At 58.6% G+C, this 14,760-nt stretch overlaps 1 protein-coding gene across 1 annotated transcript; it reads left to right on the top strand.

Moving 5' to 3' along the window:
• Positions 1-5,826: 5,826 nt before the first annotated feature.
• LOC107320368 (protocadherin-10-like) lies at positions 5,827-11,478 on the top strand. Its single transcript, XM_015876126.3, has 4 exons — positions 5,827-8,779; positions 9,731-9,789; positions 9,886-9,974; positions 10,191-11,478. Exons 1-4 carry the CDS (start codon positions 6,302-6,304, stop codon positions 10,448-10,450), a joined length of 2,886 nt encoding a protein of 961 aa, XP_015731612.2. The 5' UTR covers positions 5,827-6,301; the 3' UTR covers positions 10,451-11,478.
• Positions 11,479-14,760: the final 3,282 nt, after the last annotated feature.

Below are 14,760 nucleotides of genomic sequence, written 5' to 3'. Positions count from 1 at the left end.
GACAAGATTTAGTAGCAGCCATTTTATCTCAGCCACCAGCTCTGCACAAAACCAGACCCTTGCTGCCTGAATTAAGATGACTGGACAATTGCTCCTGGGCCGTGCCATGATCCAGCAGAGCCCTCCTGGGGAAAGGACGGAGGCTGCTCTGCACCTTTTGGCTTTCCCAGTTTGTCACCTTGCTTTCCCCACTGAGCACACAGAACATGTTGGGGTGAGGGACTCCTCCAGCCCTTCTCTCCTTTCCAGGTCTGACAGAGCCTTTCAGAACCCGCTGCCTGCAGCTCTGCATCGCTCTGTGCTTCACATGGGAGGTGTGGGAGGAAATCCCCCTGCAGTACAGCTACTAGGAGAGGGCTTTTTTTCTTTTTATTCCTTTTTTTAAAATCAGATTCTGCCCCAGCCCTCAAAGCCCCTTCCCTAAGCTCCATCCTGGGGCCGTTGGCAGCCTTGGACCAAACCCCCTTGTGGCACTGAGGGGGACCAGCTGCTGGTCCCTGTGCTGGGGCTGCTGTCCCTGTCCCAGGGGGAGCACGGCTCTGCCTGCACGCGTGCTGGGAGCGGTGGTGTGTGCAGCCACAGATACAAGCTGCTGCCGGATTCCCAGCAGCGGGAGCTGCCTCTAGCCAAGGATGAAAAGCTGGTTTCATGGGAGGAAATAATATTTAGAGAAGAGACAGATAGCATTCCCTGCACACTTTGTGTTAACTCTTTGCTCCCACTGCTGCCTGGTGCTGCTGTAGAGTCTTCATCCATTGCTCTCTGCCCCCAGCACTCAGGCAGAATTGTCCTTGGCTCTTTGCTGGCACCCTCGCCTCCTGCTGCTCTATGAGCTGGATGGTGCTGGATCTGCCCTTGCAGATGTTGGAGTTCCACCAGCAGGAGGTGGGTCTCAGCTTGGCCGCTCTCCCTCCCTCTTCCTGCCACCTGCAAATGGTACCCAGCTGTTCTATGCCCTCTGCCTCCCACTCTGGGCAGCCTTTCCATGGGTTAGAAAAGGCCCAGCTGGGAGCTGGCAGGAGCAAAAACCATCATCAGCTGGAGTGCAAACAGCCCCAGGCTGGAGAAAGAGAAAGATGGGGCGGAGTGGAGGAGCGTGGGCCACGGGGCTGCTTTGGGGCAGCTGTGCTGCCAGGGCAGCCTTCAGCTGGAGTCCAACCAAACCCCACGTGTGTGGGTGCGTTGGGAGCTCCTTGGAGGGCAGGAGCTGGTCCCTGCCCACAGCAGTGCCATCCGCCGGGCAGCGTGGAGCCCAGCAGTGTGGCCGTGCCTTTGATCCTCCTTCTCTTTCTTTTCTACCTCCAGATTTTTCCTCTGCTCCCAGCCTGCTGTGTGTGCGTCACCCCCTCCCTGCCCACAGCCCCTGCCTGCTTTTCCTTCCCCTCTCCAAATACATCCTCCTCGGTGCTGCTCTCCCTCCACAGGTCCCTTCTCCCCTTCTGCTCCCCGCACCACCACCGCCTCGCACACTTGCTCTCTTCTCCCCCACCGCTGCTCCCTGCCTCCCCACATACCCTCCTCTCCCCTCCCTGCCCGCTCCTCTCACTCTCTGTCTCCCTTTCTCTGACAGTTTGGGGGAATCTGTCTGTGTCAACGCACGGATTCCATTATTTATTGGCTGAGCGAGGCGAGGTCCTACACTCGTCTGTAATTGTCTGCAGATCAAAGCGCCTGCTGATGGCAGCTTTGCCTTCCCGCACAGAACACCACCCCCAGCCTCCCGGGGGGGGTCGGACTCGTGCGTGTCGGTACCTGGGAGACTGATCTCCCGACAGAGAGGACAGAAGTAGGGCTGGGGGGGTGAGGGATGTGCGGAGCTCCTGGGAGCGGGCGGGGGTGCTGGGGGCATCTCAGGGTGTTGTCCTTGGGGGGACGGGGGGGAGGTAGGGGTAGTGTCTGACCTGAGTGTGAGGATGTGAAAGAAGGTGCGGGGGGGTGGGTGGGGGGGGGGTTGGGAAGCTGGAAAAATTCCCATGGCTGTTCAGTGCTGGAACCTGGGATTTCCTCCCCACAGATGAGTCCCAGAGGTCCACGGTGGCTCCACAGAAGCAGATGGCTACAAAACAAATGGGGATGGAGGGGAACGTGCCTTCTTTTTTTCTGCCTTTCCTTCCTGAAACAGCCAACCCAGCCCAGAGACAGGGGGCTCTGAAGGGAAACGCAGACACGTGTTTGTTGCTGGGGTAGAGATGCAAGGAGGTGTGTGGGGAGCAGGCAAGGACTCGTTGAACCCAACTCCCATGAGGACAGGAGGGGTTTCAGGCTTTAGGCTCAGGATCAGGGCACTCCACCAAGGGAAGTGCTGGAGTTACATTAGAGTTCTGACCCTTTGGCGGCTGGCAGCTTGCATCCTTGTGGCTGCTGGACCATAAGAAGGAGCAGGGCAAATTTCTTGTAGCATCACTCAGAGTGGGGACAGCTGTCGTGGTTCCTGTGCTGGAGGATGTGAAGTCACTCTGAACCCCTCCCCCCAGGGCCAGTGTCCCCATGTCATACAGATACTCTGGGGAACATGGGTCCGATGAACACAAATCTGTTCTATGTCGATCTGAGGACACCATTGACAGTCCAGACAGTGTGAGCCCCTCTCACCCATCAACACATAGAGCTGTAAGCCCATGGGGGTCTGTGTGCCTGCAGCTCAACTCTTACCCCCGGTATTTCCTCCCTGTGACACCTCCTTGGCTCTGCAGTCAGCCCTCCTTGTTTCTGCACAATTGAGGCAGCCTCATTTCACCTCCCCCCTGGAAGTTCTTGTTCCAAGCCTTACATCAGTTGTTTCGTTGTTGGTCAGTTTTATCTTCTGCCAAAACTTGGGACACAGGCACCGTGTGCAGCATTACAGGATCCCACTGCCCGACAGAGGAGGCGTCATCTCTCTTCCAAGAGAGATTCCATTTCTCTGCAGACATCTGGAGCTCTCCTGTCCCAGCCCCATTCAGAACAGGGCTGGTAGATCTGCTGTATCAGGGCCTCATCAAGGGTGGTGATTCCCAGCCCTGCCAGGTCCCTATGCCAGTGTTTTACCATCCTCACACTGAAGCTCTTTTTCTGGTATCTAACAGAAATGTCCCCTGTCCAGACTGTGCCCACAGCTTCTCATCCTGTCTCTGTGCACCTCTGAAGGGAGATGGGCTCCATCTTCCCTTTAGGGAAACAGAGAGCAGTTAGATCCTGTTCCTTGCTGCCTTCTCCAGGCTGATGCAGCCTCAGCCTCTCCTCAGGGCGCTGCCTGTATTGCTATCAGTGGCTGCCACTGCACTTGCTCTATTTTATCAATGTCTCTCTCATACTGGGGATGCCAGCACAGCTGTAGCATGGCTTGATGTATGTTTAATGCTTCACATCCCAGCACTCAAGGGCAGGCAGGGTGTCCCACCAGCACCGATAACACACTGGGATGGCCACCACCCCCTTCAGGGCGCTGCTTTCTCCTCCCAAGGGATGGCAGAAGCAGAAGCTTCAGCAGAGAAGGATCCTGGTGGCTCCCAGTAGTCAAGCCTCCGGTGTCTGACCCCGTGCTGCTCATCAGCTGTAGGCCAGTGAGCAGTGGGCTCGTTCCCAGCTTCCAGCAGGAGCCCTCGCTGTGCTTTCCCTCACGGGCAATGCAAACTATAGCTGCTCTCGCTTCCAGCAAGAAGGAAGCAACAAACCCATACGCATGGCTGGGCACACGGGTGCCTTGGGGAGCTGGGGGAGGGGATACGAAGTCTGACAGGGGCTGATTCACTTTCAGACCCTTCTTCTGCCCCAGAACACGGTGGGCAGGGTGGTGGCGTGGCAGTGAGGCTTGGCGCTGGCGGGCAGTGTGGTGCCTCCCCCCTCTTTGCTCCCTGCGTGGCTTTTCCGAAGCGGCTCAACCTGCGGCATCTCCTGCTGCATCCCGGCCCGACCTGCCAGCCGCTCTGCCAAGGCGCATCAGTGCTGACCCGCGGCAGCCGGCCACCCGCCGCTGTGCCAAGGCATCTCACAGCAAGCCAAGCCCCCCTGCTTGTGGCTTCCAGCGCCTTCCCAGCCCAGCTTCTAGCTGTGCTCTGGCTCCTTATCCCATGAGAACCAGGGCTGAATGCTCCCCTGGATGAAAGAGAGAACATAAAATCTGTGCCACGTGAGCGGGGTGTTAGGGGGGGTGCTGGGCTCTCCCCATCCCATCTCCCCCATTCTGCTGTCCCCTGTCACAACCCCCCCCCCTCACAAGGAGGTCTCTCTTGAGTCCTCATCCCCCTGCAGCACCCACACTCACCCCACAGCCCGTGACATTTCCCCCAGGAGAGGGATCTTGAGGACAACCCGTGTCGTTGTCCCCCCCGCCCCCCACCCTCCTCTTTTGTCTTTGGTCCACTGAAGTCTTGGACATGGGGAAGAGGAGAATCCGGAGGGGCTGCGAGCAGCGAGTTTGTATGGTTGGTAAAGCACAAATATTGGAGAGGGTTGGTGCTGCAGAAGGACACCAAAGGAGGACTGGGGGGAGGGGGCAGAGTTTGGGAAGGTGGGGAAGAGGAGCTAATGGGGATGTTCCATTGCATCCCATAGGAAAAAAACAAAAACACAAAAACCGAGGGAGAACAGGGATCGATTCCTCCCTACCTCCCCAGAACAGGAAAAGTGATGAGCTGCGCTGGGGGACATCGCACAGCAGAGCTGGAGAAACGCAAACAGGACCGAGCCGAGGGGGGCGGGGGGAGAATTCCGCCCGGAGCACATCGCACCCGAGGGGAGGAGAATGAATATTGAAATGTGAATTAAACAAAAGGGTGAAAACAGCTCCGAGGATTTCAGGGAACGCACTTGGCTGGAAACGGGGGTGGGAAAACGAGACCCCCACCGCCCAATTCCTCGTTCGTCTTAGCTCCTGTAGAGCTGGGGGAGATTCGGATCCGCGATTTAAGGGGTGTAAGGGAAGGTTGGGAGGTTGGGGGGGGGAACACGACACGGCCGATCAGGGACGAGGGGACAGATCAGAGGTTGTGGGGTCACTGCAGGGATAAGGAGGGTGAAATGGGGAGGGGTGGCTCTGGCTCGGAAGATGGTGCAGGGAACGTGCCGGCAGCGATCGGCGCTTCCGATACAGCTTTGGCTTCGCTTACCAGGAGCCGTCCCGATCCCACTGCTCCCTCCCGGGTCCGAGCCCACGCGTGACCCGGCGACGCCTCTTATAACCCGTCCGCTGCTCTCTGCCACCCCGCTGCCACCCCGCCCTTCCCCGCTGCCTTCCTCGGCAGCCCCACGAGTGCCGCGTCCCGCGTGGGTCGCGCTGCGCTCCCGGGGTCCATCTCCTCCCTCCCCGCCCCACAACGCCCCCAGCTCCGCTGCCTGCAGGATCGCCCCGCACGCCGCCTCCCACGCGGGACTCCCGAGGTCCGCCCGGAGCCGGCAATTCCCTTCCGCGGGAGCCCGCTGGGGACCGGGAGGCAGAGACAAAGGCGGTAAAATATCCGTGCTCAGCTCAAGCCGCTCCGAGCTCCGCCGATCCCTTAACTAGATCGTTAGGGGATTATCCGGGACCTCAGCGCCGGGGGGCGGCTGTCCGCGCCGTCCCGCTAACGGGAGTCTGCGGAGCGACGGGAGAGAGAGCGCGGCGAGGATCGACCACCGAGTCCGGTACCGGGCGGGGCGGGGGTCGTCCTGCGGAGGCAGGACGGGAACCGAGGCTCTGTCCGCGCCCTCCTCCCTCTCCGGGGCCGGCGGAAAGTTTGTGCCCGTGTTCCCGCTGCGGGGATCGCGGACGGGGACCGGGAGAGGTCTGCACTCGGTACCGGCGGGAGCGGGGCTGCGGGCAGAGGGGGTGTCGGGGGCGGAGGCAGGCGGGGGTCGGGGGGGGGGGGTCTCCGTGCCGATGGGCTCAGCTTTATCCGAGGCTGTAATCCCCCTGCTCCGGTAATTAAAAACTCCGCATTACAAGGAAAACGGTGTGCGGGGAAATGTAATCAAGTCTGGAGGGGCTTAACCATCTGCTAAAGGTTAGGACCGGCACGGCGGGGGACGCAGCCGGGGGATTTGGCAGCCGCTGCGATCCGCGCTCCTCTTAATCTTACCGCGGGGACGGGCTCTGCAGCTGAGGGGTAACACCGGCACCCCGGGCCGGGGCAGCGGTCGGTCTCACCGGGGCTCGGCTCGGGGTCAGCCCCGTCCCCTGATTAAGAGCGGCTCCGGGGGGAAGGGGTTAAACGGCGACCGCGGCGGGGGCTGGTACTGCGCGATCGGAGCAGCGGGAACGGCCCCCGCCGATCCCGGCAGCCCGGAACCCCTCGGAAGCACGAGAACGGGCACGGCGGGTGGACTCCGGGGGGGCTGTGTGGCTATGGGGGCCGGGGCACGTTGCGGGAGGGGGCAGCTTTCCCTCCCCTCCCTCCTCCTCCTCCTCGCTCTCCCGGCTGTTCCGCACTCCACGGGCGGGCAGCTGCGCTACGCCGTGCCCGAGGAGCTGGAGCACGGAGCCTTCGTGGCCAACCTCGGCGAGGACCTGGGGCTGGACGTGTCCACGCTGTCGGCGCGGCGGTTCCGCATTGTGGCCGGGGCCGGGGCGAGGCAGCACCTGGAGGTGAACCTGGAGAACGGGATCCTCTTCGTGAACGAGCGGATCGACCGGGAGGAGGTGTGCGAAACAGGGGGCACCTGCCTGCTCCACCTGCAGCTGCTCGTCGAGAGCCCTCTGGAGCTGTACCGTGTGGAGGTGGAGGTGCTGGACATCAACGACCACGCTCCCACCTTCCCCTGGCAGGAGTACGTGCTCGAGGTGGCCGAGTCTGCCGTGCTGGGTGCCCGCTTCCCACTCGAGAGCGCCCAGGATTCCGACATGGGCACCAACTCGGTGCACACCTACCAGCTCAGCCCCAACAGCTTCTTCTCACTCGAGGTGCAGACACGCAGCGACGGCAGCAAGTTTGCAGAGCTGGTGCTGGAGCGCGCCCTGGACCGTGAGCAGCAGCGCACACACCGGCTGCTGCTCACCGCGCTTGATGGTGGCATCCCCAGGCGCTCGGGCACAGCCCAAATCCTTGTCACCGTGCTGGATGCCAATGACAACGTTCCTGCCTTTGACCAGCCCTCGTATGGAGTGAGCCTGCCTGAGGACGCCCCCGCCGGCACCCTGGTCATCCAGCTGAACGCCACCGACCTGGATGAGGGCCCCAACGGGGAGATCGAGTACTCCTTCAGCGGGCACGCACCACCAAGTGTCCGAGAGCTCTTCCGTGTGGAGCCCCGCAGCGGGCAGGTGCTGCTGAAGGGGCCCCTGGACTATGAGCGTGCCAGCCTGCATGAGCTCTACGTGCAAGCCAAGGACCGTGGGCCCTCGGCGGTGGCTGTGCACTGCCGGGTGCTTGTGCACCTCCTTGATGTGAATGACAACGCTCCTGAGGTGACCCTTACCTCGGTTTCCACGCCAGTGCAGGAAGATGCCCCACCGGGCACCGTCATTGCAGTCATCAGTGTTCTGGACCGGGACTCCGGGGACAACGGGCGTGTGAGCTGTGAGCTGAGTCCCAGTGCGCCCTTCGAGCTCCGCTCCTCCTTCCGCAACTACTACACACTGGTTACCACGGAACCGCTGGACAGGGAGGCAGTGTCTGAGTACAACATCAGCATCACGGCCCGGGACATGGGATCCCCCTCTCTGCTGACCCGCAGCACCCTCACCGTGCCGGTGTCTGATGTGAACGACAACGCCCCGCGCTTCCTGCAGCCCTCATACAGCGTCTATGTGATGGAGAACAATGCGCCGGGGGCTTCCATTTGTTCTGTCAGTGCTCTGGACCCCGACTGCCAGCAGAACGCCTACCTGTCCTACTCCATCACTGACGGGCACATCCATGGCATGCCCGTGGGCACCTACGTGTCCATCAACTCAGACAGCGGGCACATGTACGCCCTGCGCTCCCTCGATTATGAGCAGATCCGCAGCTTCCAGATCCAGGTGCAAGCGCAGGACGCGGGTTTCCCCCCGCTCAGTGCCAACGTCACCGTGCACATCTTCGTGCTGGACCAGAATGACAATGCTCCTGTCATCGTGTCCCCCATGCCGCGCAATGGCTCCGTGGCCACCGAGTTGGTGCCGCGCTCTGCTGGGCCTGGCTACCTGGTGGGCACAGTGACGGCAGTGGATGCAGACGCAGGGCTGAACTCCCGCCTGTCGTACCAGCTGCTCCAGGCCACCGACTTCACGCTGTTCAGCCTGGCACCAGACACAGGTGAGCTGCGCACCCTCCGTTCCTTCCTGGAGCAGGATGCGGCCCGGCAGCGCCTGCTGGTGCAGGTGAGAGACGGAGGGCAGCCAGCACTCTCAGCCACAGTGTCCCTCCTTCTCTCCGTGGTGGAGACCATGCCACAGACTCTCTCTGACTTCAGCAACTTCAGCCTCCCCCCAGAAGCCTCCTCCTCTCCGCTCACCCTCTACCTCCTGGTGTCCCTGGGCTCCATCTCCTTCACCTTCCTGTTGGCCATCCTCATCCTCACAGCCATCCGGTGCCGTGGGATGCGATACCCCTGGCAGGGTGATGGCTGCAGCTGCTGCCCACGGCCCAGACGCTCTCCTGATGGTCTCAAGACATCCAACCTGGCAGCACAGCCCGGTGCCAGCACGGCCGCCCACCTCGATGTGCCCGATGGTGGCCCCCCGGGCTACTGCTACAAGTTGTGCCTCGGGCCAGAGTCTGCCCAGAGCGACTTTATGTTCCTCAAGCCCTGCAGCCTGCCCCGCAACAATGAGAAGGGCCCTGGGAACCTGCCTGCTGCTGGGAAGCGGTCCCGGCCAGGGCAGCCCCTCCACGGCCCCAAGCAGGTGAGGTGGGCACAGGGCTGGCACCACACTCCTCCATGCCCCCTATTCCCAGGGATCTCACCCCTCAGCCCACAGGAGGAATCAGACATGGTCCTCACAGAGAATAGGGTTGGGTGGTGGGGAGGGTCCACTGAGATTCCCCACAGAGAAAAGCAGGAGTGAGATGGAGTCCCCTCCCCATCACCTTCTGCGTGCATTAGAGGCCATGGAGCTGCTTCAGTGCCTGGAGTCGGGGGGGGTGAGGGACCATCTCCACACCAGTACACCTCTGTGCTCCCCCATGCCAGGGGGGACCCACAGATGTCCACATCCAGGCACCACAGCCATGGGCTCTGCTGCTGGGGAGGGAGTGGGGATCTCAGGGTGGTATTTTGATGTCAGTATTTATTAGGTATTGAAATCAGGGATGTCTCATTTTCCCAACGAGAGGATTTGTCCAAAACATGATTACAAGGATGGAGGGTGATGAAGCATCTAATCCATTTACTCTGGACTACTAATGAAACAGCCCTGCATGGAGCACAGGACTTGCTGCCAGCAGGGTCTCCCTCTGCGTCTCCTTGCACCACTGGCCTTGCCTGATGTGTTAATGGGATATTCCCCTGGTAGCTGCGGCCTCAGATCACTGCACACACCGCCCATTCTGCACCCTCACCCCTGGTGCCCGAGACCTGGGTGAAGTCATCATCAAATCTGCATCAAGGGGTTATTGGAATTAAAATCCACTCTCTCCCCAGAGCAGAGCTTGGCAATGGAACATCCCACACAGGTGGTGAGCGAGTGACAAGCCAGTGTCTTGAGTGGGGGGCCCAGAAGGGAGGGGGCTGGATTAGATCTGCCTCAGTTTCCCTGTCTGTAATATTGGAGCTTCCCACAAGAAGAGGGGATGGAGGAGATGGGGCCTTGCTGGTTACTGAAGGCTAACAGACATTCCCCACTCTGTGTTTCCAGATAAAGCAGCCCAACACAGACTGGCTGCCCCCCAGCGTGCAGCGACCTGCTCTGAAGAGGTATGGGACCTACAGGCACAGATGGAGGGGCTGTGGGGATGGGGAGGCTCCCTCTGATGCAGCACTGAAATGGTCTCCTCGGTCTCTTCTCTTTAGCTCCCAGAGCCTGGAGGATGTGGGGGAAATCCGCAGAGCCCTGCAGAAGGAGCACGAGAGGCTGTGCACGCTGGTGACCCCAGTCTCTGGTCAGTATGGGGCTGCCTGGGTGGGAGACCAGAACCAGCCGATGTCCCTGGGGGAACACAGCCCTGCCCTCAGCAGTGTGTGCAGGGATGCCCAGGGCCCTGGGAAGGAGGGAGGATGGTGGTGACACACGGGTGTTCTGGGATATGGGTGGGACCATCCCCCTGACAAGGGGTGCAGACCCCAACAAGCCGTCCTCACACCAGTCTTTTCTCCAGAGTTTCAGAAGGCTTCAGCAGGCACCAACAGCGTCTGGGCACCCCAGTATGGCCCCCTGTACCCCGGGCACGTCCCAGCCCCTGACTACCAGCACAACGTCTACATCCCTGGCACCCCAACTCTGCTTTCCAGTAAAGATGGTCCCCTGGTTCCAGGCCTGGAGAGCAAGAACAGCTTTTCCACCTTTGGCAAGAGGAAGAAAATGACGACATACTATGACATGCCTGATGGTGTGGTTATCAACAACGACCTGAAATAGCGTCCATTGCAGGGCCTGGATCACCCATATTACACCTTCCTTCAGCTGCTGGGTCCATCTGCAGCACACAGCTCCATGCATGGACTGCTCAGGAGTTTATAGGGCTGCCTGTGGGGGGGTGGGGGAAGGAGCAAGAGGATGAGGCAGGACGGGAGGAGGGGGAGCAGGCATTTCTCTCGTCCCTTGCAGAGCTGTGTTGGCAGCAGGTGCTGCTGGGTGTCCAGATGAGCAGATTTCAGCAAATCTGCCTTGAGTTTCCCCACTCCCACGTCCCCTTTAGGGGCGATCCATCTCTGTAAATGTTGTCCCTTTGTCTTGTCTGGCTGTGTGAATGTGCTGTGCTGCATGCCTGTATTTCTGCCCCAGGAGGTAGGGAGATGTACACAGAGCAAGTGTGGCATCAGTGAGCGAGGCAGCGACCAGTGCCTTGTTCCTGGGACCCAGTGGGAGATGCTGCACATCCAGAGCTGGTGTCTGAGTGCAAATCCCAGCCATTATGTGGGCTGCCCATCAAACTGCCACCCGACACACACAGAGCTGTGTAGTCCAGGATGCAGCCGCGTCTGGGACACCACCAGCCCCTGCTCTGCAACCAGCACATGATGGCCAGAGGGCTGTTAAAGATACACAGGGTGAAGACCTGCTGGGAAACTCCAAGGCATCAACCTAGAGGAAGTTTCCTTCTTCAGAGGAGTCCCAGCACGGTGACAGCTCTCTCCTTCTCCTGCTCTCACTTCCATCTCCATTTTCTCAAGTCCTGAGCACCTTGGTTAGCCCCACCTGTGCAGGACACGCAGCTCTCACTGCTCTCTCTCCTCTTCAAGGACTTCCACCAGGCTGCCAGGAGCCCGAGGGCCGGGCTGCAGCCCCACACCTGTGCACCCACTGTCTGCCAGCATTGCCGACTGCTCGTCTGTGACCAGATAGCTCCAGTCCAGCCCATCTGTGCAGAACACGACAGCTCTTTCTAAAGCAAGTTTGTTTCATGATGTCTGATTTGTACCAATAAATGGTATTTTGCTAGCTCACCCTGCCTGCTGGCTTTCCCGAGCCCCAGCTGCACGTCATGGCAGGGACCATTACTGAGCTGCAAAGCAGGATTCAGCTCCAGCACACTGCAGACCCCATGGCTTTCTTCACTGCTGGAGCAACCTAGGAAGGTCCATTCATTCCTTTCACACAGAGGCTGGGGGCTTGAGGTCCCCTCTTGCTGCACTCAGACCTATGCAGGTCCTGGCAGAGAAGCATGAGCAGCAATGGAGACGCCTGGAGCTGCTGGGGAGGAGGGGTTGGATCTGGCTGTGGATTATTGTTATTGTGCATTGCTTTCTATGGCTCATTTCAGCTTTCCCCTGGCTGCTCACCGCCCACCAGCTTGCTGCAGGAATAGGAGCACAGGAGGAGATAACCTGGATGTGTCTGGGGGAGGGTCCAGCAGGGAACAGGGAAGGCAGTATCAGCTGGGGGCTCATTGCTGGAGGCAGGAGGGGGCTCAGCCTGGGGTGAAGTGATGGCCATGCTGTGGCTGTTCCTGTTCCTGTCCCTGTTTGTTCGGGGCTTGGCCTGAGGAGGCTGCAGTGCAGCTCTTGGGATTAACCCAGAAAAGACCTTGTCTATGTGCAGGTAATGGGCAATGTGGTGGGAGGGGGCAGGAGCACATCTGGGGCCTGTGGGAGTCAGAGCCCCAGGGGGAATGGACTGTGGGCATGAAAGGGACCTGGCTGCTGCTGCTGCCTCCAGTCCCAGCTCGCATCTGCCTGGCTGTGAGCAGATGAAAGATTCCCTGTCCCAATTAGAAGGTAGGGTGAAGGATTTGTTGCTGCCGAGTGGATTCTGCAACGGCCTCTGCAGAGTGCTAAGGGTAAAACAGAACACAAAACAGCTGCTGCCTGAGACCCTGAACAGCATTAGCCTGTTTCACTGCTTCAGAAGACAAAAGAATTATGCAAAGTGATACAATAAAATTAATAACAGCCTCAAGAAGCAATAAAAGCATCAAATGGACTTGACTCCCTGCGGGGGCAGCAAGCATCTCTCCCAGCTTAGCTCCAGTAATAACTTCCCTGCTGTTGTCAGGTGATTCAGGCCAGATACTAGGAGAGTGCTGCAGCCCCTCTGTGTGCCTGGTGCACGAGACCCACAGCATGCTGGATATAATGACATGGAGCCACTGTGTTGTATTGGAGTTGCAGATGTTGCATCTGTATGGGAAACTGTTGATCACAGCCTGAACCTCTGATTAACCATCTGGGGCAAGTGATGGGTCAGCTGTGGGAGCACAGGTGAAGGTAATTCAGCTGAGCTCCTGGAAGGAGTGGTGCCTGACTCCACCTCTCCTAGACCCCATGTAAGGGCTGACCACCACTAAGGCAGCATCTTGTTCTGGAGATTGCTCCTGTGTGGAGTTTTTGTGGTGAGCCTCAATGTTGGTGAGCATCCATCTCAACTGTGAGCCTCAGCATTTGTGAGTCTTTTCTTATATACCCTCTGACTATCCATTCACTTTGTAATTGCAACTATACATTTGTATAATTACAACTATACAGCATCACAAAGGGATGTCTCAGAATTGAGCCCTAGACCATAGGCACTGGAAATGGGCAGTTTGCATGGTGGTGTCTCACCCAGAAGGAGCCATTGAGGCATATGTGCACCTGCACTTCCATCTGACCCCCAGGTATGCAGCTCAGGCCTCCTCTGAGAGCTGTCAGCTCAGCCCCATCTCAGCCTCCCACCTGCCCTGAGCATTGTCTGCCTTACTGGAGGAAATCCTGCACTAAAATGGTTCAATTCTAATATCAATAAAAGGAGAGACTTGTCATAGAGGGGATAGCACTTGAACCTGATGGCAGCTACAGCAATGCCCCATCCACATAGGGCATGGCTGGTCAGAATGGTCAGCCTGACAGCTCTTCCTCCTTTCATATTCTTCCATAGGGACTGGCAGGCATTAAAAATGCAAGCTCTCTACCCTACAACCAGTTATTTTTACAGCTCTTCCTGTGCTTATATTCCTGCACAGCTCATGGGCATTAGCTTGTCTCTGTGGCCTGGTAATGCATTGGGCACGAGAGCTGCTTCAGAGACACGCTCAGTGCTCTCCATCCATGCACTCCTCTCATACATCCCAGGTCTTTCAGAGATCCAGAGGCAAATCCTGCTTTCAGGGACCTGCCAGGCAGCCTGAGATGTGCGTCTCCAACATTGGGAAAGCTGCCATGTGGTGCCGTTGGCTGCAAAGTGCTGCGGGCTGCGTTAGGCAGCAGAGAATGCTTCTGGGCACCAGCTCAAATGGGGCTTTTTTGTGCTCTCACTCCTGCTGAATAGACTCTTTGGATGGAAACATTACTATATCTCAGTAATGACTTAAAAGCGTACAGCAGAGAGACAAATTGAATCCAGAGGCAGAGAGAAAAGAGGCCAGAAAGGGCCCAGAGGGGCTGATGTTCAGCTCTACCCCAGTTTGCAGCGCACGGAGCAGAGCAGCATCCAAAGAGCCCCAGGAAACCTCCATGGGGAGCGGGCAGAGCCGTGGGCACGTGTGTGCACCGCCTGTTGGAAAGAGCGGGGTCAGTAGGAGTGGAGGGGCTGCACGTTGGCCCTGGGTGAGTTCTGCATTGAGCCCGAAGTTGTGGATTCATGGTTAATCCTCAGCTCCAGTGAGGCTGGGCATCATCTTGTTGTGTTTTCTGACCTGAAGATGCTGCTGGAACGATCGTGCCTCAGTTTAGCTGAGAATGGATCCGGGCCGTTCCCGGTATCTTTTCAGATTGTCTCAGCGCCTTCACCCCCTCTCCAGGCTCCCCCTGCTGAGCAGCGCGCAGCTCCTGCAGCATCCCCCTCCCGCCTCCTTTTGTTCGGCAGAAACAAACATCCTCCAGCTTTTGTCATAACAATTTTGCCTCCGCCACGCTGAGAATCGGGCCGCACGACTTTCATGTGTTGATTTTCTCTGCTTCTTGGCACCTCGTTTTTTTTTTAAACTGCTCTGAAAACATCAATTCCAGCTTCCTCCTCGGGGCTCGCAGGAAGGAGCCGGCCGGGCTCTGCCTCTGTGCTCCTCCTGCAACGCGCTCTCAAAATACACGGTGGAAATGTCACTGGCTCTGTTTGCAGCCTTCGCTCAGGCGGAATTAATGTTTCTTGTTAGTGATAATATGACTTAATCAGCTTAATCATTGCGAGAACAAAGTGGGCACCTTTGTGGATTGAAGAACTGATTGCACACTGGACCAAAAAGCTCAGGATGAGGCTGTGAAAATGAATTAAATCTGACCTCCAGAACAGCCTGCACTTGGGCTAATGATTCA

This window comes from Coturnix japonica, chromosome 18, assembly GCF_054131305.1.
Source record: "Coturnix japonica strain WE chromosome 18, WE-NBRP24, whole genome shotgun sequence".
Taxonomy (NCBI): domain Eukaryota; kingdom Metazoa; phylum Chordata; class Aves; order Galliformes; family Phasianidae; genus Coturnix; species Coturnix japonica.
Note: the sequence above shows the minus strand (reverse complement) of the source record. Positions and strands in the feature narration are given on the sequence as shown.